General features: G+C 35.5%; 1 protein-coding gene across 1 annotated transcript in view; it reads right to left on the bottom strand.

Annotated features, from left to right (window-relative positions):
- LOC150108789 (UV-stimulated scaffold protein A-like) overlaps positions 1–22,304 on the bottom strand; it is a 289,257-nt gene that overhangs the window by 143,485 nt on the left and 123,468 nt on the right. Inside the window, exon 3 of the mRNA XM_090414259.1 lies at positions 16,258–16,438. Within this exon, the coding sequence (XP_090270385.1) occupies positions 16,258–16,438 (181 nt within the window). The remainder of the gene's footprint in view (positions 1–16,257; positions 16,439–22,304) is intronic.

The following is a 22,304-nucleotide window of genomic DNA, read 5'->3' as shown; positions in this document are numbered from 1 at the left end:
TAAGTTGTTGGAGAAGCTTGTGAGAACTAGGATCCAGAGTTGGGATGACAACAATGGTATTATCTTTGAATGGACAGCATGGATTTGCTAAAGGGAGGTCATGTTTTAGTAATCTACTTACTTATTACAATAAAGCGACTGCTTCCTTGGACAGAGGAGAAGGATACACAGTAATATACTTAGATTTTGCAAAGGCTTTTGATAGAGTACCTCATGATAAATTGCTAATGAAACTAGAGCAGATGGGGTTGGATATTAGATTAGTACATTGGATTGGAGACTGCCTATCTGATAGGTATCAACAAGTTGTGTATGGGGGAGCAATATCCAGGAAAAGGAAAGTCACTAGTGGAGTGCCTCAGGGATCTGTTTTGGGGCCATTACTGTTTAACTTGTATATTAATGATATAAGTGAAGATTTGGATGGAGATATTCAGTTGTTTACAGATCATGCAAAGAGTGAAGATGTTGTTGCCTTACAAGAAGACTTGAATAAATTGAGTGATTGGACACAGAAATGGAGATGCGAGTTCAATGTTGCAAAATGTAAGGTTTTAAAATTTGGAAAACAAAGGTGGGATGCAGAATTTATGCTTGGTGAGGATATATTGTTGGAGGTGGAAGAAATAAGAGATCTGGGGGTGATAGTGGATAAGGATCTGAAATTTAGGGGACACATAGCCAAAATTGTTAAGACAACACAAAGGCTTCTGGGAATGATGCGGAGAACACTGACGTGCAGAAGTAGGGAGATTCTTGTTCCATTGTATAAGGCTTCGATTAAGCCACACATGAACTGTTGTGCCCACATTTGGTCACCTGGTTTTCAGAAGGATGAAGAGATGTTGGAAAGAGTCCAAAGGCAATTGACTAAGGTAGTTTCTGGCCTCTGGAATGTCGAGTATGAGGAAAGATTGAGAAGATGTAATTTGCAGAGTCTGGTGGACAGGGGGATGAGGGGAGATATGATAGAGACCTACAAGTTGGTAAGGAGTTGTTATAGGATCAACACTGGAGAAGTTCTAAAGAAAATAGTGGCAAATCAGGGGAGAACCAGAGGTCATCCCTGGAAACTGTATAAAGAGGGTGTGAGTAGGGGAGTGAGGGGCAGGTTTTTTTCATGCAGAGTTGTGAATGATTGGAATGCCTTGCCTGAGAGTGTGGTGTCTGCAAAGAGTTTGAATGTGTTCAAGGCACAGTATGATGAGCTGTGTGTGTGATTAAAAAAACCTCCCAGATGAGTCTTTGACTTCATGAGGTCTTGGGGTAATAATAATAATAATATTTCCAGATTTAACTTGCCATCCTCACTAAAAACTGCACCTAAATACCTGAAATATTTTGCTATAGTCTCTCCATTCAGAATGCAGTTGATGTGTTCAATGTTTCTGCCTATTTTTATAGTTTTGGTCTTTTTATTGCTGATTTTCATATAAAATTTCTTACAGCTGTTATTAAATTTAGTTGAGAATTCTTAAGACTTGCATTAGATATGTTTAGGTTAATATCATCTGCATAAAGCAAAGAGCTGTTTGATATCTCTAATTCTAATATCAGGCCTAATGCCACTCTCTTTCATAATATCATGATCCATATCAGCATTTCTCAACCTTTCAAAGGCCAAGGACCAGTAAAATGCTGAAAACAATTCTACAGACCACTAAGTTACAGAGGCGCAGCTGGGGGAGGGTGTCGATCCGCCCCGTGTAGCACTTTTTTGGCGTTTAAGAAATCTTGCCTTACTGTCTATAAAACAGTATAGGCAAGATTCTATTTAATACAATTATAATAAAGATGAGTGTTGAAATAGACTTCGATAACGTCATTGACGAATTTGTGAAGAGAAAAGCAAGAAAAATAACATTTTAGAATGTTGGAATTAAAGTTTTACTTCAAAAATAAACATAGTGTTTTTAATTTATTTCCCCATACGTCATTTTGACTTTTCGTAATTCTTTTAAAAACCTAAGTAGGAATTACCAACATTTCGGAAAAACTGTGCCATTTATAACATAAAAAATCTAAAAGCATGTTTTGAATACATATGGAAACATAATTAATTAAATTGGAAGTAAACGATTAAAAGTGTATAATCATTGAACAAAGTTTTAATTTTTATTAAACAAATAAATAATATGATCTAATTATGTTACTACTTACTTTTAATAAGATGGTTGAGCTTCTCGGCCCTTGCAGAGTTGTTGGATATCTGGCTCAATATTGGTCAAATTCAGTCGAAGATCAGCACACACACACGAAGACGATTTCTGTATTTTGTTTTGAAGGAGCGTTGAAAATCCTTTCTCACAAAGATAGATTGTAGAGAACTGCATGATGATTTTCAATGCTTCTTCAGATAATTCAGGAAATTCACTTCTCACTGGTGAGATCCAAAATCGAGGACAAACCAAGATCACAGAATTGCATTTTAAGTCCACTGTCCCTTGAAAGCTCAATTAACTGTTTCTTTTTTCGATAACGAAAGGTCGTTCTCGTGACTGCAAGCCTGAAATGTATTGTGAACCCACAGAAATTTCATATAAAAGTTATTTGGAAAATATGTTTCAAAATTCCGTTTCAGATTTTTGAGGTGGTCACAAACTCTTTCCAGAAATTCAGAATCAACAAAAATACAATTTTTCACTAAAAAGAACTGCAATGGTGGAAAAGATACAAATTGTCTGTCTTTTATATAATTAATCCATAAAACCAGTTTTTTCTCGAATGCCTTTATTTTGTTGTAGGCATCAAGAACAGTCAAAAAGAATTTCCCTGAAGGGAGAGATTTAGTTAATTTCATTTCGTAAAAATGTCTGAAAGATAGAATAGTGTTGATAACCATGCTTGGTCAACAAGAAGTGATGCAAAATCAGAATTACGTTCATTTACAAATAATAAAACTTCGTGCCTTAATTGAAATAACCTTGTTATTTCAACTTAATTGAAATAACCTTGTTATTTCAACTTAATTGAAATAACCTTGTTAGTACTTTGCCCCTGGAAAGACAGCGAATTTCACAATGAGGCAAAAGTTGTATATATTCACTGCCTATTTCATCACAGAGGTACTGAAAATAACCTGTTATTTAACGGTCGAGCTTTAATAAAATTAACTAGCTTTACAGCATTATATAGCACAGTTTTAAATTCTGGTGGAAATCCTTTGGAGGCTAACGCTTCCCTATGTATGAAACAATGTACCCAATTCATATCCAGAGCTACTTCCTTGGCCATAGAATCAACCCCACTATGCCCGCCTGTAAGGGCGCGAGCTCCATCCGAACAGAAGCCTATACATTTTTCCCACTGGATTCCTTTGTGTATTATGTAATTATTGAGAGTGTGAAATATTTCTTCTTTAGTTGTTTGGGGGGGGGGGGGGATGGCAAAGATCTACAAAACAGAATATCATCATGAATGTTGTTATCATGCACATATCTTATGTAGCATATTAACTGCGCATCACCTGTAACATCAGTAGTCTCATTTATTTGTGACGCATAATAAGGGCTCTTCTTAACTCTTTTGATTAACTGAGATTCTACGTCACCTGCCATATCATTAATTCTGCGACCGACAGTGTCATTTGAAAGAGGAATCAAATCAACATCTTTTAGTAACTTGTTGCCAAATATCATTTTTACCACATCTTTTATAGCTGGAAGTAGCAAATTTTCCACGATAGAATGAGGTTTTCCTGTTTTCGCTATGTGCAAACTTAAGAGACACAATGCTTCCAATGCCTTGCTATTAATGGAACTCATGGCTGAAAGTATATCTTTCCCATGATTTAATGTCCCTAAGCATCGCTGAAAAAATTCAATTGGCTTATTTTTCACGACAATGTTTAGTTTCTAAATGTCGTCAGAGTTTCACAGGTTTCATGCATTCGTTCAACAACACTTCATAACACTAAACACATTGAGGTTTCTGTTCACTTTCATCTCCACACCAAGTAAACCCTAATTCCAAATATGAACTGTTATATTTTTTCTTTGAACTGCTTGTTTCTTCTTCTTTAATAGTATCAGCTTTCCTAGTTTCAAAGTCCTAGTTCTAAGCCACTTTTCCTTTATTAAAAAACGTTTCCGAAAAATATATATAAATATATATAAATATATAATACTGGGGTTAACTCAGGACACACTTTGTCCAAGTATCACTTAGCACTTCTCAAGATATACTGAGCCTTGGCTGAAGGAAGAAAACTTTAAATTATAAAAATCAATAAACAACAAGCCATTAGTTGAAATGTGGATAACACATCTTCACTTCAAATGTGACAAAACAGCAAGGGAAGGCGGAAGCAATAAAACTATATTATTGTTCACTTCACCCATCTTTTATTATTGTCATTTGGCTGCTACAAATTTAGCAGCAGAATGACGAATAATAAAAAGGGTGAAGAGAAGTGAACAACAATATAGTTTTATTGCTTCCACCTTTGAATATTCTGACGGTATTTGTTGGTTTTTTTAAGTCTCCATTTGATTTCAATAATTATTACTTATTCAATTTTAATTTGTCTAGATAATTAAAAAATATATATTTAATTAATTTAAGTCTGCCTGCAGACCACCTGTGGTCCGAGAACCACAGGTTGAGAAACACTGATATAGATGATAAATAACGGTGGAGATAATGTGAATCTTTGTTGTTGCCCCTGATTTTACATCAAACCATATTCCTGTATTTCTTTCAATTCTAACTGATGTCTTTCAAATTAAATATAGACTATGTATTTATCTGTATAAATATTCCATTACCCTGATATAATTGTAGTGTTTTGAAAAGCTTTTCTCTGGGCACCTTGTCATATGCTTTTTTCAGATCTATGAAACTTAAATACAGATCCTTATCATATTTCTATGATTTCTCAACTATTTGTTGTAAAGTGAAAATCTGATCTTGACAACCTCTATTTAGTCTTAACCCACAAAATACTAAACCAGCTGTTCTTCTCCAAGTTTGTCTTCCATAATCTTTCTCAATCTCTTTTCAAGTATGCTAGCATAAATCTTGCCTGGAACATTTAGTAGAAAATACCTCTGTATTTTCTACTTACAATCAGCTTTATTTCCTTTTTTTTAACCCAGCTGTTCTTCTCCAAGTTTGTCTTCCATAATCTTTCTCAATCTCTTTTCAAGTATGCTAGCATAAATCTTGCCTGGAACATTTAGTAGAAAATACCTCTGTATTTTCTACTTACAATCAGCTTTATTTCCTTTTTTTTTTTTTTTTTTTTTTTTTTTTATAAATGGGAACTATTACAGCTCTACTCCAATCATATAGAATTCGATCTTCTGACCATGCCCACTGCAAAACATTTATACCTCCATACTTAAGCAATTCTGGTCGAATATCTACTCCAGCTGCCTTTTCACATTTCAAGTTTTTGATGTCTTTTTTTTCCTACCTCAAATGCTGATATATATACTCCTGTTTGCATTCCCTCTTGAAAATTTTCTACTACTGTTTCGTCACTGCTTGTTTCATTTAACAGCCTTTCAAAGTAATTACTCCAGACATTTAGGATTTCCTTATCTTCAGTTTTCAGGTCAGCTTTATCTTCTTTGATTCCTTTTATGCTACTCTTTCCTCCATTTCTTTTTCAATAACCTCCAGAACATTTTATCATCTTCCTGATATTTACATTCTATATTCTTACCAAAGTCTTCCCATAACTTTTGTTTAGCTACTTTTACACATGACTTAGCCCTCTTACATTTTTCTCAGGATTCTTTTAGGAATTCTTATTTGCTAGGAACTTTTGGTATGAAAAAAAGCTTCTTTTCCCAAACTGATTCCTTAACTTCTTGTCCAATCATGTAGTTTTTATTTTTCTATTCTTACAGGCAACTTCACCACATACCTCCCTAGCTGAATCAATCAATGTTTTCTTCAGAGTTTGGCACTGAGACTCCAAGGTTTGGTTCTTGTTTTCAAACTGCTTTAAATTTTCTTCAATAATGTTTGTATAGTCGAGTCTACAACTTACCTGTAAAACTAGCCAACTTTAATTCTTTTTAAAACTTTTTTTACATACTGCTCTTTTGAACGTAACATCCATTTTTATCCTACTTAGTACTAATTAATGGTCACTTCTACTTTCAAGTCCTCTGTACACTCTTGTATCTTGAACCCACATGAAGATATCACTAACAACAATTATATAGTCAATGAGGCTTTCTTATTTCTTGTGCATCTCTCCATGTAAACCTGTGCACATGGAGAGAAGACCAACGTAAGAACTTCATGGTGGACTCAAGAAGTTGAGAAATATCCAGGAAAAGGATATGTCATATTGAAAGTTCCTGACAAATAAATTAGCTGGTGGCTTGAGAATATAGAGAAAAATATCCAAACATCTATTCGTTTGACATCATTAGATGCCATATGGTCATTCTGTTCCTCAGTGATGTGTCACTATTCATCTGTCTTCGTCAGATGGTCCTATTGTATGCCCTTCTAGAGGCTTCAACTTTCTGAAGATCAATTACTTACTATCCATTCATCTCATTGAGGGTCTATCCCTTCCTCATTTTCCAGGAACTTTATCTTCAATTCTTTATCTTCTGTTTCGAGATTTGTTCTTCCTTTCTTTCAATGTATCCAAATTATTTTAGCTTTCTTCTGTCAATATCTTTAAGGAGCCTTAAAGTTCTGCCAATCCTTTCTAGAAACCATTCATTTGAACACCTTTCAGTATATGATACCTTCAACAGAGTTCTGTAACACCACATCGCAAAAGTGGCTAACCTTTTCCTGGCAAATTTCTTTAGATTCCAAATTTCACATTCAAAATTTGCTGTTGGAAAAGCAGTTGCATCTAGAATCTCCTCAACTTTCTTTCTGTGAAGATAGATCTATCCTTCCAGATTTTAGACAGGTCTTTGACTGTTGTTTTAGCCATTCCTAATCTTCTCATGATGTTTTCTGAACAGCAATTCTTCACATTAATCATGGATCCCACGTGCTTGAACTTGCTGACTTCATCAGTCCTTTCTCCATTAAGGTATGCATGTTTCTGAGGAGCTTCTCTGTCTATATTTCCTTTGATAACCACAATCTTTGTCTTGCAAGGATTGAGTTGAAGTCCACTGTTCTTACTGTTCTCATTAACTTTGTCAAAGAATCATCCTATTTCTTCCTTGTCATTACAAATGAATACTGTATCATCAGCGTACCTTAGATTATTGATCAACCTTTCACCTATCCTAATTCCTGCATTAAACTCATTAAATGCTAAATGTATGATGTCGTCAGGAGAGATACTGAGTCAAGAGAAAGTAGGCAATCTTGCCTAATTTCCTTTGCTAACCTGAACCCAATCAGTTAATCCAACACGTGCTCCTACCATGGCTACTTGATCACTGTATAAGTTAGCTATCAACACCTGATAATGTGCTGAGGAAAAGCCATTACTTTCATTATCTTCCACAATTTCATATTCTGGAAACAGTCAAAAGATTTGGAGTGGTCTATGAAACACATTACCATAGGAAGTCTAAATTTAAATAGAGAAGAATATAAGACAGTTCAACTATACTTAGCTACTTTTGTAGCTTACAAAAGCCAGAGGACAGATACTGTGAAGGCTGCAAAATATTCTGGAGAGTATTAACAAAAAACTCAGGAAAAGGAAAGAGTACTATAAAAGGAATAAGAAATGATAAAGGTGGCATAAACACTGAAGACAGTGTCATTCTGTATGTCTGGAAAACTTTCAAAAACTGTTAAATGCGAGTGAGAGAACATTGCAGAAAATATACAGGAAAAATGGTCAGGAGCTCATATCAATACTTGGTATAGAAAAGCCATCAGAAATCTGATATATAGAAAGTAAAAGATGATATACTAGAATGGCTCAAATATGGAATATAAAAGTTTTATAACAGCTATAGCAGAATTCAGAAGGTTTGGCCAGAGGGGTCAGAATGTTATCATCACAGACACCTTGCTAAATTTATTCCAGGACGTATGGAACACAGAGACTTGGCCCTCTGATTGGAGGACTTCTGTCCTTGTATCTATTCCTAAAAAGAGAAACAGCAATAAATGTAGCAACTATAGACCAATAAGCCTTATTAGTTACCCAAGCAAAATCATGTAAAAAAGACTACTGTCAAGAATCGAAAAGAAAATAGAAAGCAGACTATCAGATGAACAAGCAGGTTTCCAGAAGTACAATTGACCATATTTTTACAATACACATACTAGGCGAAAAATACATACAGGATGTCCCAAAATTCACGCAAGAAGTAATTTTGATAGAAAACACAGGTTTTTAATTAAAAATTGTAATTTCTTATTGATTCATAAAGTATACAGTATAGGGTTATGCATAGAATAGCATATTGGGTAAATGGCCTCCACGGCTTTGCTGGCACATACACCCTCTTTTGTCGAAATTTTCCATGATCATTTTGCATAAATGTCGCTGAATTTCGTTGATACAGCGCTCAATTTCCTCCTTCAAGGAATGGGTGGTCGTGGGCTTGTTGGCATAAACCTTAGACTTCAAAAAACCCCAAAGAAAAAAGTCCAACGGCATTAAGTAACATGATCTGGGTTCTCAGATCCATAAGTTAAAACTGGTTTGAATACTGTCTTGTATACAGCTAATTTAGTGTTTTGATTAATTTCTCTTTTATTCCATATAAATTTATTGAGTTGACTTCCTACCATACCAGATTTGTTGATTCTGTTGTCTATTTCTATACTGAATTTACCATCTTCACTAAAAATCATGGCTAAGTAGCCGAAATGTTTTACTTGTTCTATAGGGTTCTCCATTCACGATGCAGTTGACATTTTCAATGGATCTGCCTATTTTCATTGTCTTTGTCTTGTTATTGCTGACTTTCATACCATATCTATTAAAACAGTTATTCAATTTAGTCAGGGAATCTTGCAAACTTGTAGCAGATTTATTTTGAAGTATAACATCACCTGCATAAAGCAAAGAGCTGACATTAACATCTCCAATTTTGAAATCAGGTTTAATACACACCAGATTTAACATTAAACCATCTTCCTGTACTTCCTTCAATTCTAACTGGTGACTTACAACTCAAATAAAGACTAAGTATTGCTTGATATAATGCCCCATTGACACCATATAACTGTAGCATATTGAACAGCCTCTCTCTTGGCACCTTGTCATATGCTTTTTCCAGATCTACAAAACTTAAATACAGATCTTTGTTATATTCATGACTTCTACATTGTTTATTGTAAAGTGAAAATCTGATCCTGATAGCCTCTATTTGGCACGAATCCAGCTTGTCCTTCACCAAGCTTCTCTTCCACAATCCGTTTCTCAACTGTTTCTCAAGTATAATGGCATATATCTTACCAGGAACACTCAGTAGAGAAATACCTCTGTAATTCTAACATTCAGTTTTATTTTCCTTTTTATATTCTCTTTTTCTACTCCTGTCAGCCTGGCTGGCCGAGTGGTTAGTGTATCCACTCTCCAGTCAAAAGGTGGGGGATTCGAATCCTGCCGTGGGCATGGATGTTTATGATTGTCTGTGGAAAAACTAGTCATGGTGGTAGGCAGTAGATGGCACTGGTGTAGTTGCAGTTGGTGGATTGAGTGGTGGAGAGACCTGCAGAGCAGATGCCCTCCTATGTGGAGTCTATGGAGTCCTTGGAGGTGTCAAATAATAATAATAATAATAATAATAATAATAATAATAATAATACGTAGGCTGTTCAATAAATAATAAGACTATATTTATACAGAAAACAGATTACCTTTAATCATCATCATTTACATGGTCTTTTTCAAAGTAACTACCGTGAGACGCGATGCATTTGTCCCAACATTGCATCCACTTCTTAAACACATGTGAAAGTCCGTTTTTTGAGAGTTCTTTCAAAATCGCCTCTGCAGCTTTTACACATGCTTTGTTGCTTTCAAAATGGCGGCCTCTTAGTGGTTTCTTGAGCTGAGGAAACAGCCAGAAATCGCACAGTGCGAGATCAGGACTGTATGGAGGGTGTGGTAGGATATCTGTGTTGTTCTTCTGCAAAACGTCCACTACACAACCAGCAATATGTGGCCTTGCATTATCGTGGTGCAGTAAGAAGCCATTCTTAAGCAATGGACGCTTCCTTTTGACGTGCTTGATGATAATTGCTGCTGTGTTGATCATCGTCTCTGTGATGGACGTTGAAGGTCTTTCCTCACGTTCAAGATCTTCCACATTTTGCCTTAAAAGTTTTATGCCAGCAAAAAACACTTGCCCTCAACATTGCTTCATCGTGGAAAGCTTTGCGTATCATGTTAAAAGTGTCCGATGCCGATTTTTGCAAACGCACACAAAATTTAATCGCATAACGCTGTTCCAAGGACGCTTCCATTTCGAAGACTGGTTGCACCTTGTAGGTGCGGCGAAACAAACTTGCGTTTAGTCACATGACACTCTGGCACATCAGCCCGTATACGCCATCTATCAACCTCTTTTGTTAATACAGACAGCAACATTTCTTTATTCCACAGAAATTAATATTGTGATGAGTGATTTCGCCACAGTAAAATTAGTCTTATTACTTATTGAACAGCCCACGTATATGAGTATTATGAGAGATCTACTTCAATTATCTGGAATTCGTCCCTCTGTCCAGGCCTAATGAACTATACAGTGCAGTCACTGTAAGACCTTTATATAAGCCGTTTATATAAGACCTTCTTATAAGACTTTTATACCTCCATACTTGAGCAGTTCTGGTCGAATATCATCTACTCCTGCTGCCTTTCCACATTTCAGGCCTTTGATGGCTTTTTCTACTTCAAGTATGGATATGTATTCCTGACTGCATGCCTGTTGAGTGTTTTTTACAACTGTGCTATCACTACTTGTTTCATTTAGCAATTTTTCGAAGTAATTACGCTATGCTTCAAGGTTATCTTCTTCTCCAGTTTTCATGTCACCTTTATCATCTCTAACTCCTTTTACAGCACTCTTTTCTCCATTTCTGAGCTTCTTCAACAACCTCCAGAATATCTTGCCACCTTCTTGATATTTATTTTCTATGTTCTTACCAAAGTCTTCCCATGACTTTTGTTTAGTTAGTTTTACACAGTGTTTAGCTTTCTTACATTTGTCTCTGTATTCTCTAAGAGTACAAGCTGACTTTTTTGCCAGGAACTTTTGATATGCTTTCTTCTTTTCCTTCACTGCCTCTTTAACTTCTTGTGTCCACCATGGAGTTCTGATTTTTCTATCCTTGCAGACAACCTCACCACATGCCTCTTTTGCTGAATCAATCAAGGTTTTCTTCATGGCTTGCCATCGAATATCTAAAGTTTGGTTCCTGTTCTCAAACTCGTTCATTTTTTTTTTTTTAAATAATGTTTGTGCATTTTAGTCATAGTTCACATCTGATAGCTGCTCAACTTTTATTCACTTTAAAACTTTCTTACATGTTCTTCTTTTCAATATGAAATTAAATTTTATCCTGCTCAAGAATAAATGATGATTACTTCAAATCATCTGTACACTCCAGTCCTGCACCAGCGAGATAACAGCACTATCAATAATAACATAGTCAATGAGACTTTTCTTATTCCTTGCCTCTTCTCTCCATGTGAATTCGTGCACATTTTTATGTTGGAACATGGTGTTAGTAATAACCAGTCCATGTCCTGAGCATAAATCCAACAAGTATTTGGTGGTATTATTAGCTTTACTCTTTTCTCCATAATTTTCCCAAAACATTTTTGTATGTCTGACAATCGTTTCCTACTCTGCTATTTAGATCCCCAACAAGGAACATCTTTTCATTTTTCATCGTGTCAATTGCTTCCTCTAAAGCCTCAAAAAATTCCTCCACTTCACAAAAGTGGAACCTTTTGTGAGATCACAGGCACAAATAAGTCTCATTGTCCAGTTTCCCATTCTGATATTTTTCTTGATTGTCATTGCCTAAATATAACATTTTGTATTTATTGCTCAGAAAGATCCCACCAGTTTTTGCTTTTTTTTGTTTCAGTCACTCCTATTATATTGATCTGGTATTTATCCAATTCCTCAGGTAGCTCGATTTCTTTGCTATTCAGGCTTCTTATGTTGACAGTATCTATCTTGAACTGTGGTGATGTTGAGTTGGTGTGTGTTTCAGGATTTGTTCCAGTAGCTGACTTTTCATCCTGGTTCCCTGGCGAAAACAACAGGGGCATTGTTTAACCAGGAGACTCCCCAGCCGGTATGAAATTCTGTCATGTTGTAGGATCATTTTTATTGTGGTTTAAGCCAATAAGGATACAATTTGGTCAGTTAAATCCCAGATAGCCAGCCCATCCTCGTTTGTTCATTATCCAGATAGATAACTAACAGGGTGTCCAATCCTCACCTTCTTGTGGGGCACCCTGTTAGTTATCTACCTGGATAATGAACAAACGAGGATGGGCTGGCTATCTGGGATTTAACCGACCAAATTGTATCCTTATTGGCTTAAACCACAATAAAAATGATCCTACAACATGACAGAATTTCATACCTGCTGGGGAGTCTCCTGGTTAAACAATGCCCCTGTTGTTTTTGCCAGGGAACCAGGACAAAAAGTCAGCTACTCTAACAAATTCTGAAACACACACCAACTCAACATCACCACAGATCAAGATAGATACTGTCAACATAAGCCTGAATAGCAAAGAAATCGAGCTACCTGAGGAATTGGATAAGTACCAGATCAATATAATAGGAGTGACTGAAACAAAAAAAGCAAAAACTGGTGGGATCTTTCTGAGCAATAAATACAAAATGTTAGAGTCTACATTCCTTTAAAGGCTATGTTGAGATCTCATCTCAGTTATACGGCTTTGACTCTTAAGCTGCCCCCCTAGTATGTAGGGAGCTGAAATTTATTGGGCATTTTGCTGAAGCAGGCAGGTAACTAACAGGAATACTTGGTTATTGAAGAACATGCTAACAAACAGTGATAAGGGAGTTATCATTTCTGTTTATAAAGTCTTGCTATGACAACATATGGATTATCATGCTGAGGTCTGGTTACCTAGGTTTTTTGGTGATGAGGAAGTAGTGGTGAAGATGATCCAGAGACAAGTGATAAAGTTCTTGAGTGGGTTAGAATATCCTCTATGATGATATATTGATGGTTTATGGTTTGCAAGGGTTGGTTGATAGGGAAAAAATAAGGCGGGGGATAATGTAGAAACATTTAATTTACTTAAAGGATTTTGTACAATTAATGTAGGAGAAATGTTTCAGCACTTAGCTAGAGGGGGGGCAGAAGAAGAGGTCATTCCTGGAAGTTGGATAAGAGTGTGCTTAGCAAGGGCGTAAGGACCCTTGGAGAGTGGTGAATAATTAGAATGGGTTGCCTGAGTCAGTTGTGAGTGCTTTGTCTGTTAATAATTTCAACGAGAGGTACAATAGATAGTGTGGTGACAGTTTGGTTCTCCTACAATGAGTCTCAGGACTCCACAGAGTACTACCCATGCTCTAATAATAATGGATCATGTTACAACAAGTAGCATTAAATGTGATATCAAAATTGAAAATATTTACTTCATTTACTAAATTGAATAACTGCTTTAAAAGGTTTTGGCAATTAAAAAGATGAACACTATGAACATAGCCAGGAATCTGGAAAACCTGAAAAACATTTTTCTATCCTTGCAGACAAACTCATCACACGCCTCTCTGGATGAATCAATCAATGTTTGCTTCAGGATTTGCCAGTGACTCTCCAAGGTTTGGTTCCTGTTCTCAAACTCTTTCATTTTTTCTTCAATAATGTTTGTGTATTTTAGTCTGCAGTTCACATCTGAGAGCTACTCAACTTTTATTTGCTTTAAAACTTTCTTACATGTTCTTCTTTTCAATATGAAATTTATTTTTATCCTGCTCAAGACTAAATGGTGCTCACTTCCAATTTCAAATCCACTGTACACTCTAGTGTCCTACACCAGAGAGAAAACATCACTATAGTTCGCCCACCGATTAGAGGTCCCTTGACACTTCTGCGCATCTCAGAAAAAGGAGAACCCATTCCGAAGCTAGGGTAATCAGTCCGTATTGTGGGATGAGTTGTTTATTATTACAGGTCGGAAAATTAACTTCTCTTTTATGATTATTGTAGTTAACTATGTTGCTTGTATAACAGTTGGAAAATTTTACCTATAAAGCATGTAATTTCACGTGTTGGCGACCAATTCAGACGTCCATCATTTTTTTCTCCCCTTCAGCATGAATCGACTATTCTTGGAAAGACGCGAAGCAGGGACCTACAAACGGTAGGCGAACTATATCAACAATAACATAGCCAATGAGACTTTTCTTATTCCTTGCCTCTTCTTTCCATGTGAATTTGTGCACATTTCTATGTTGGAGCATGGTGTTAGTAATAACCAGTCCATATCCTGAGCAGAAATCCAACAGGTATTTGCCATTATTATTAACTTTGCTCTTTTCTCCAAATTTTCCCAAAACATTTTTGTATGTCTGGCAATCAATAGAACGGACTCCATTCCTAAATAAAAACCATATGGAACAAGTAAACTAATTCAAGAATTTAGGTACAGTTTTCATTGACAGTGGCAAGAAAATTAAATTGGGAAATAGATAATAAACAAAGGTAATATAGCAAAAGAACTAGCTGAATAAATTTACACAGAATAAGAAAGTAATCAACCAAAATACTAAACTAGCAGTATAACAAGACAATGCTCAAATCAATTTTAACTTATGGATCTGAGATGTGTAAGGTAAGGAACATGAGACTTGAATTAGACATGACTCCTGAGAAAAAGTAGGGAAGTGAACAGCGCTGACATGTTAAAAGTGATAAATCAGAAATGAAGTTGACATTTTTTGCATTCAAGAATGTGTAAGCAGAGCTAATCTAAGATGCATAGTTATTACTTAAACAGAAAGGGAAAGAAAAGGTTATAAAAATAGCTGTCTGATACTAGAATAGCAAGAAAAAACTCCAAAGAATGACCAAGATATAGATGAATGCAGTTAAAAGTATATTAGAAAATTGAAAATGTTAAATATGATCATACTCGAGACATGACAAATAACAGGTAAATTTTGGAAAAAAAAAAAAAAAAACTGTTAATAGGAAGCTAGTTTTGCACAGAAGAAATTCCATTTCCTTATTAGACCATATGGAGATGCTGTTTTGTGTGCAAGTTTACTCAGCTAGTTACAAAGCATGGTAATACATTTTATTCTAAAATATCTTAGTAAATGATCCTGGTGATGCCAAGTCAAATTAGTGACAGACATGTTAGGTTTAGTTTATTTTTTTATGTATCTTCCATCCATGAAAGGTTGTAAACCTATCAAGTCAGCTAAAGGTTTCTTTTTTTTTTTTTAATCATTTTTATTATTTTGTCTACTTTTTTGTATTTTTTTAAAAGTTTTATTTTACAAAGTCTGGAAACTCTGCACTAGAGGCCAAACATGAAACTTTTTCAAGCTACTTCAGGCAGGGCAGTGGTCTGAAAGAGGGAGACAAAATTCATCTTCTCCCTAAAGACAATTACAAACCTCTATGTATATTTATTATACCCATCCATATATATTACCTCACAAAGACAAACTAGATTAATTTTTTGGTTAAAATAAATGAGTAATCAAGAAATGTATAGTACAACAGTCAAGTACAGACACAGTAAAATAAAAATATCAAAAATCATCCTGACAGTGACTGCTAAGGGATAGAAGGGCAGATTAATAACTTTTTCTAGGGATCAATGTATATTTTGGAAGATGAGTCAACATAAATGGTTTTTTTTTGCTCCCATTCACGAAAGGTTATATGCTAACCTACTAACCTATAACACATTTGTATTCTGGGTGGACTAAGATTTTATTTTATTGATTGATTTTCTTTTTTTTTTTTTTTGTGTGTGTATGAGTGTGTATGTGTTTTTATTTATTTTTTTTGCATAGTCCAGAACCCTTGCTCTAGAGACCAATCATGGAAAGTTTTCCCCTACTCTAGAGAAGGGGAAAACACCAAAAACAAGTGTGTAAGACCTGTTTCCAATCATGTAAAGGCCTTTACTACCTTCACTCTAAATGCCTAACACTTTTACAGATATTCATACAACTATGGAAAACACACCAAAAATTTAACTCAATGCTATAAGCCAAAAATCATAGTTCTAAGAAGAATCAATATAAATTCTTAATAAATCTTAAGTTTAATCTTTCTCAACTACTTAATGATTTGTATTAAACATTGAAAAAGAAATAATTTAGAAATAATTACACAAATGCAAACCATTTATCAAATGATGTGTCAACACATTTTTTCGAAAGAGCATACAGAGTTGCTAGTTGTGAAGTTGGATCATTAATGCTGTTTTCAGATGACTTTATATTCCATAATGTTTCAGTAGTTGGCTGGAATAATGATGGGCCCTTGCTAGTAGATGGCAGAGGTTCCAAACCTAAAGCAGAAAAGAACAAGCAATTCATACTCATTTAATAATTATACATTGTTGTATATAAAACAAACAAAAAAGAAAAGAAAAACTTGTTTTATTTTATGCATCTAGTATGGATACACTACAATTATCACAATGATTTCTGCTTCAAGGGATAATTGGAACTTAGGAACAATAACTGAATAACTTTTTATTACATTATTAGCTGACATTTTCCCTTTGTCATCAAGGTATTTTCATGTACTTTTATATGCACATGCATGCTAGCACGATGTCAGGAAGGCAAATACAGACTGGATTCTAAAATGCATAATCATAATGTCCAAATTGGCACACTCTGTACATAAGGTGAGGGAATCTTAATCATTCAGCTGATTGTCTAATGATGACATCCACCCAGATTTTTGGTAGAATGAGGCAGCCAAATTTATTTAGATTAGGTGACTATTGTTGTTGTAGAACTATGGTCTATGTTCATCTACTGGATGAACACAGAAAATATGTCCAACATCAACACTACAGCCACTCGGTTGCTGAAGACAATACACTAATACAGATGATTGGATTCTGTGAGAAGGGGGGGGGGAGGACAGGCTATCAACTAAACAGATATAAATACAAATCTGAGATGCTGTTTTTGGAATCTGCCACAGCTCTACAACACTTATTTAATCTAAATAAATTTGGCTGCCTCTTACTACAAAAAATCTGAGAGGCTATCATGATGAGACCATCACCTCCCTGTGCCCACAGAGGACAAGATGGGGGAATTATGTCATTTTAAATCCAGTCTGTGTCAGCTTTCCTATGGCTGGTCTGCATGCATGTGCATATCATATCTTTGTACCAATGCCTGGGTGACTAAGCAAAATTTTGGTTAATAATAATTATTATCTCCATACATCAGTTTTTTCCTTGAAGAAAAACATGAAATATTAATGTCAAAATTTTGATGATCTAACTGTACTAGTAACTGGCAGATCTTTTGAGGATGAAAGGTTGACTTGACAATGTCTGACAGAACCAAGTTATAGTATGTGCATGAGTAGCCTCTGATCCTGTTCATTGATGAGGAAGGCCTCTTTCTCCAATGAAGGAAGGGGGGGGGGGTCTTCCATGGTAATCCAGTCCATCTTGGTAGAGAGTATACATATACTGTATGTATGGATTTATATGAATGAATGAAGGACATCACAAAAATCAATGTCCAAGATAAGATTCAAATCCATTTGAATCTTATCTTGGGACTGGAGAATGGATATGCTAACCACTCAGCCAGCCTGGATGGCATAGTCTGTGTGTGAAACAAAATACTTAACTTTAATTAGGTACATGGTTCAATAGTCACGATGGATTGATGTTCTGAATCCCATTCTTAAAAAAAAAAAAAAAGAAAAAGAAAAAAGGTAAAAAAAATTTCCTCTTCCCCAACAGCTCACAATCGTAAATGCAGCATATACAACTATAAGCGTGATCTCATTTTATTTAAGTGAGGTACATATACTTCATTAATCAGTCATCAAGCTAAATTAAAACAAGCACAATGACTTGCTTATCTATATGCACAAAAGAACAGCATAAAGTGATAGATGCCAAAAAATTATATTCTTGGTTTAATCCACTTTATCCAAGTGTAAACAAAGTTTGCATGTGAAGTAGTATTCACAACTGGAATACTTGTATACAGAGGTTAATGATTTCACATCTATTGCTTTAGTATCCCATAATGCAAAGAACATCCCCTTTCAGACACGTATAATGTTATGCACTATGGGAAGGGCCACTACCCCAGACTGGTTCTCTGGTCCAAAGGAATGTAATAAAGTGATACACCTTTTCACTAGTTATATATGGGAAATATATGACTTCTGCATTACTTCAACCATGGTATATAACTTCTAGGTCTTGTTCTCACTGACAAGAAGACCTCAATAAAGGTTAAAACTGGTCTGGGTAGTGGTCCATCCTATAATGCACAGTATTAATGACTGGTTCTCTGGTCCAGAGGAATGTAATAAAGTGATACACCTTTTCACTAGTTATATATGGGAAATATATGACTTCTGCATTACTTCAACCATGGTATATAATTTCTAGGTCTTGTTCTCACTGACAAGAAGACCTCAATAAAGGTTAAAACTGGTCTGGGTAGTGGTCCATCCTATAATGCACAGTATTAAACATGTCCAAGAGGGGTATGCTTTGCATTATGGATACATTAAGGCAATTGATGTGAAATCATTAGATGTATACAAGAAGCCTAGTCATGAAGATACTTTGTGCATAAACTTTGTTTTCTTACACTTGGATAAAAGATTAAACCAAGAATATAATTTCTTGGTGTCTATAATTTATAGTTGAACCAAGTGAAGAAACTTTTGACATCTATCTCTGAGGCAGAGTAATTTAATAATAAGGTGATACACTTTTTACTACTTGTATATAGGAAATATGTGACTTTGAATTACCTTAATCTTAGTTGAAGAGGTATCCCTGCACTTCAATAAAGGTTGAAGTAAAGGTCTGTGTAGTTGCCCTTCCCATAATGCACAGCATCATACATGTCCGAAAGGGGATGTGCTTTGCATTATGGGATACTAAGGCTAATTATGCAAAGTCATTATCCTCTATATACAAGTAGCTCAGTCGTGAAGATACTTCACATGCAAACTTTGTTAACTTACACTTGGATAAAGGATTAAAAGAAGTAAAGAAACTTTTAGAATAAAGTAATTGTGACATTTGCTGGCTGAAGATACAGCAGGTGCAGAAATTCAGTAAAAGCTCACAGAATGGTATGGTGACAGGATATGCCACAGCAAAGTATAGAAGCAATGATTTGGAAAAATTTGGAGAATAAAAAATAATAATAATGGTACATATGTACTTAATGAATATACCATTGGCTATATAAACAGAGGAATTACAGATGCAATAAGACAGAATGATGCCAAAAACAACTGTATAAAAACAGCAAGAACAATGAAAGTATAGGATAATTCTTTCTTTTAGCGTTGCATGGAATATAGCATAATTTTTTTAAGAAAATCAAATAATTTTTTAAGAAAATGTAAAACATGGAATGATGAAATTAAATCAAAATTACAAACATCTCATAAATGGTATGCTACCTAACAGAGGAATAAGAAATGACAACTGTTGACAAAAAATTATTTCTGATTTACTAGATAACAGATATAAACAAAATATATCAAAGCATCAACAGTGAATAAGAAGTGAACTTTAAACAACAGTATTTCTGATTTTTTTTTATTCTGAATTATGGACTGATAATAATTCCAAAAGAAACATGTAGCAAACAGATAATGAAAATGAGAAAGCTATAACAATGGAAAACTAGAAATTAATTTGAAAGAAACAAAACACAGAAAATTACCAGGAGAAGATAACTTGCAAACAGAATTCATTTTTGAAAATTATGGAGACAACTACCGTGTTTGAATAAAAAGTTTAGTTTAATATAACTAAAATCTACGTTCGACGTTTCGACCTTCATGTCAAGGTCATCTTCTGGAGCATACAACTATACACAGGAAACAAGCTACACTACAATCAAACTGGTTTGTTAAAGACACTGACCAACCGCTACAATTGTTGGCCTGACCTCTGGTGGAAAAAAAAAAAAAAAAAAATTATACATCAACGTTAGAGTCCTGTTATTATCTGTTGGTTGTAGAAATACATTGGGCACAACAACAAGTATCTATCTATATATATATATTAACATCATGATTATACCTGTACATTCCAGCCAATTGGTATGGAATGGTTTCTAATACTAGTTGAAGATTGGCTAGAGTCCTGACATGCTGAATCTTACATATTAGGTAGGCTGAATGTGTGCCATCCAGATCCTTGGAATTTTCATGCCATCTTTGTTGTTGATATTTGGGTGGTTTATCAGGATTTCACAGGCTTCCTTAAATTTCCTTTCATACCAGGTTTTTGTGCGGTGTAAAGAGCAGGTGCTTTTCCAGTTGATTTAGTGTAAAGTGTTGAGTGCGTGGTCTGAGAGGCCTGCTTCACCATAATGGTTATATTTAATGTGTCTAATGTGTTCTTTCTTGCATATAGGGATTGTCCATCCTGTTTCAGGCAACAGCGGCAACATTCAAGGAGTTTGTAGGTCATTCCCCCTCCTACATAAAAAACACACAACACTTTATAAACAAAATTAAAAACATAACACTCGACAAAGATGACTTATTAATCAGTTTCAATGTTTCTGCCCTTTTCACTAATGTCCCCATCAACGACACAATTCTCCTACTACAGAACAAATTTCCGCCTGACATTATGGCACTCTTTGCCCACGTACTACAGTCCGGTTACTTTGTGTGGCAAAACAAATTTTACCTACAAAAAGAAGGTACAGCCATGGGCTCACCACTATTCCCCCCCAATCGCTAACTTCTACATGGAAACCTTTGAACAAAGGGCTCTTGATTCCGCCACGCTAAGACCAACAGTCTGGCTTAGATACGTTGACGACGTGTTCGCGATCTGGCCACACAGACGACAAACGCTAAACATGTTCCTTAGCCACCTGAACAAACAACACGAACGCATACAATTCACCATCGAAATCGAAAACCAAAATTCGCTCCCGTTCCTAGACACACTAGTCACACGTCTTCCTTGAGGCAGTCTATCCTTCACGGTCTACCGAAAACCGACACACAGTGGCCAATACATACAGGGTGTTCAGGATAAATTTGACATATTTATAATTAATTATATTTTTCCGTAAGTTACATGTATTAACACACACTTCTCTTCATTTAAAAGTTTGGACCCTTCTTCATTCATATACAAGATGTCAGAAAGGATGGATAGCTGGAACCCACCTGAATCATGGAAGAGAATAACTTGTATCATGATGATTCGTGCCCGCCATCAAAATAAGGATATTACGACTGCTGCCCAATGCTCCCTGAATACAGTAAAAACAATCAGGCATGAACTAGAGACTTGCAATGGTGACTACGAGGATGTAGCAAGAAGAAAGATCCCTAGCAGACGATCTGATTGCGTTCGTACAGCAGAATTCCTCGCAAATCTGCAGGAACAGGTGTTGAAGAACCCTGGCATTGGAATTCGGGCTTTGTTCGTGGAGTTGCTAACTGTAGTCAAGCCCTGGATAACAAGGGTAGCCAATGGTAGGCCGTATGTATGGCAGCAGGATTCGGCCCCTTGCCACACCTCTGGGAAAAGTCAAAAATGGTTGTCTGAAAATTTCTACGACTTCACCAGTCCAAATGTTTGGCCTCCAAACTCCCCAGACCTTAACCCCATGGATTATTTTGTATGGGGCGCAGTTGAAAAAGACACCAATCGCACTTCAAGTAATACAAAAGCCCAGTTAATGGATAAAATTAAAACAGTTTTTGCGGCCCTTCCCAGGGAGACTGTAGCATCAGCTTGTTCGAGGTTCCGAAGCAGAATTGAAGCTGTGATCGATGCTAATGGTGGTTATTTTGAGTAAATCTTGTTGATAGTATTGTAATTAACTCTGCCTGTAATGTTTTTTTGTCAATTCATTAAATTTAATAGATACAAAGAAGATTTTCTTTTTCCTTATGAAACTGTCAAATTTATCCCGAACACCCTGTACATGCTAATTCATACCACCACCCATCACAAAAATATGGAGTCATTAACACCCTTAAAAACAGAGCTACAACAATTTGCTCTAACCAGCAAGCCCTGAAACAATAACTAAAAGTCATCAGCGACACATTCATAAATAATGGCTATAACAAAAATACTGTTAATAAAATACTCCATAAAACTACAACAAAAACGATTCTAGATTACAGTAAAACCATAGCCATCCCATACGTTAAAG

This window comes from Typopeltis vanoorti, chromosome 2 (assembly GCF_054136105.1).
Source record: "Typopeltis vanoorti isolate ZY-2024b chromosome 2, IOZ_Tvanoo_1.0, whole genome shotgun sequence".
Taxonomy (NCBI): Eukaryota; Metazoa; Arthropoda; class Arachnida; order Uropygi; family Thelyphonidae; genus Typopeltis; species Typopeltis vanoorti.
This window is presented reverse-complemented; position numbering and strand designations above follow the sequence as displayed.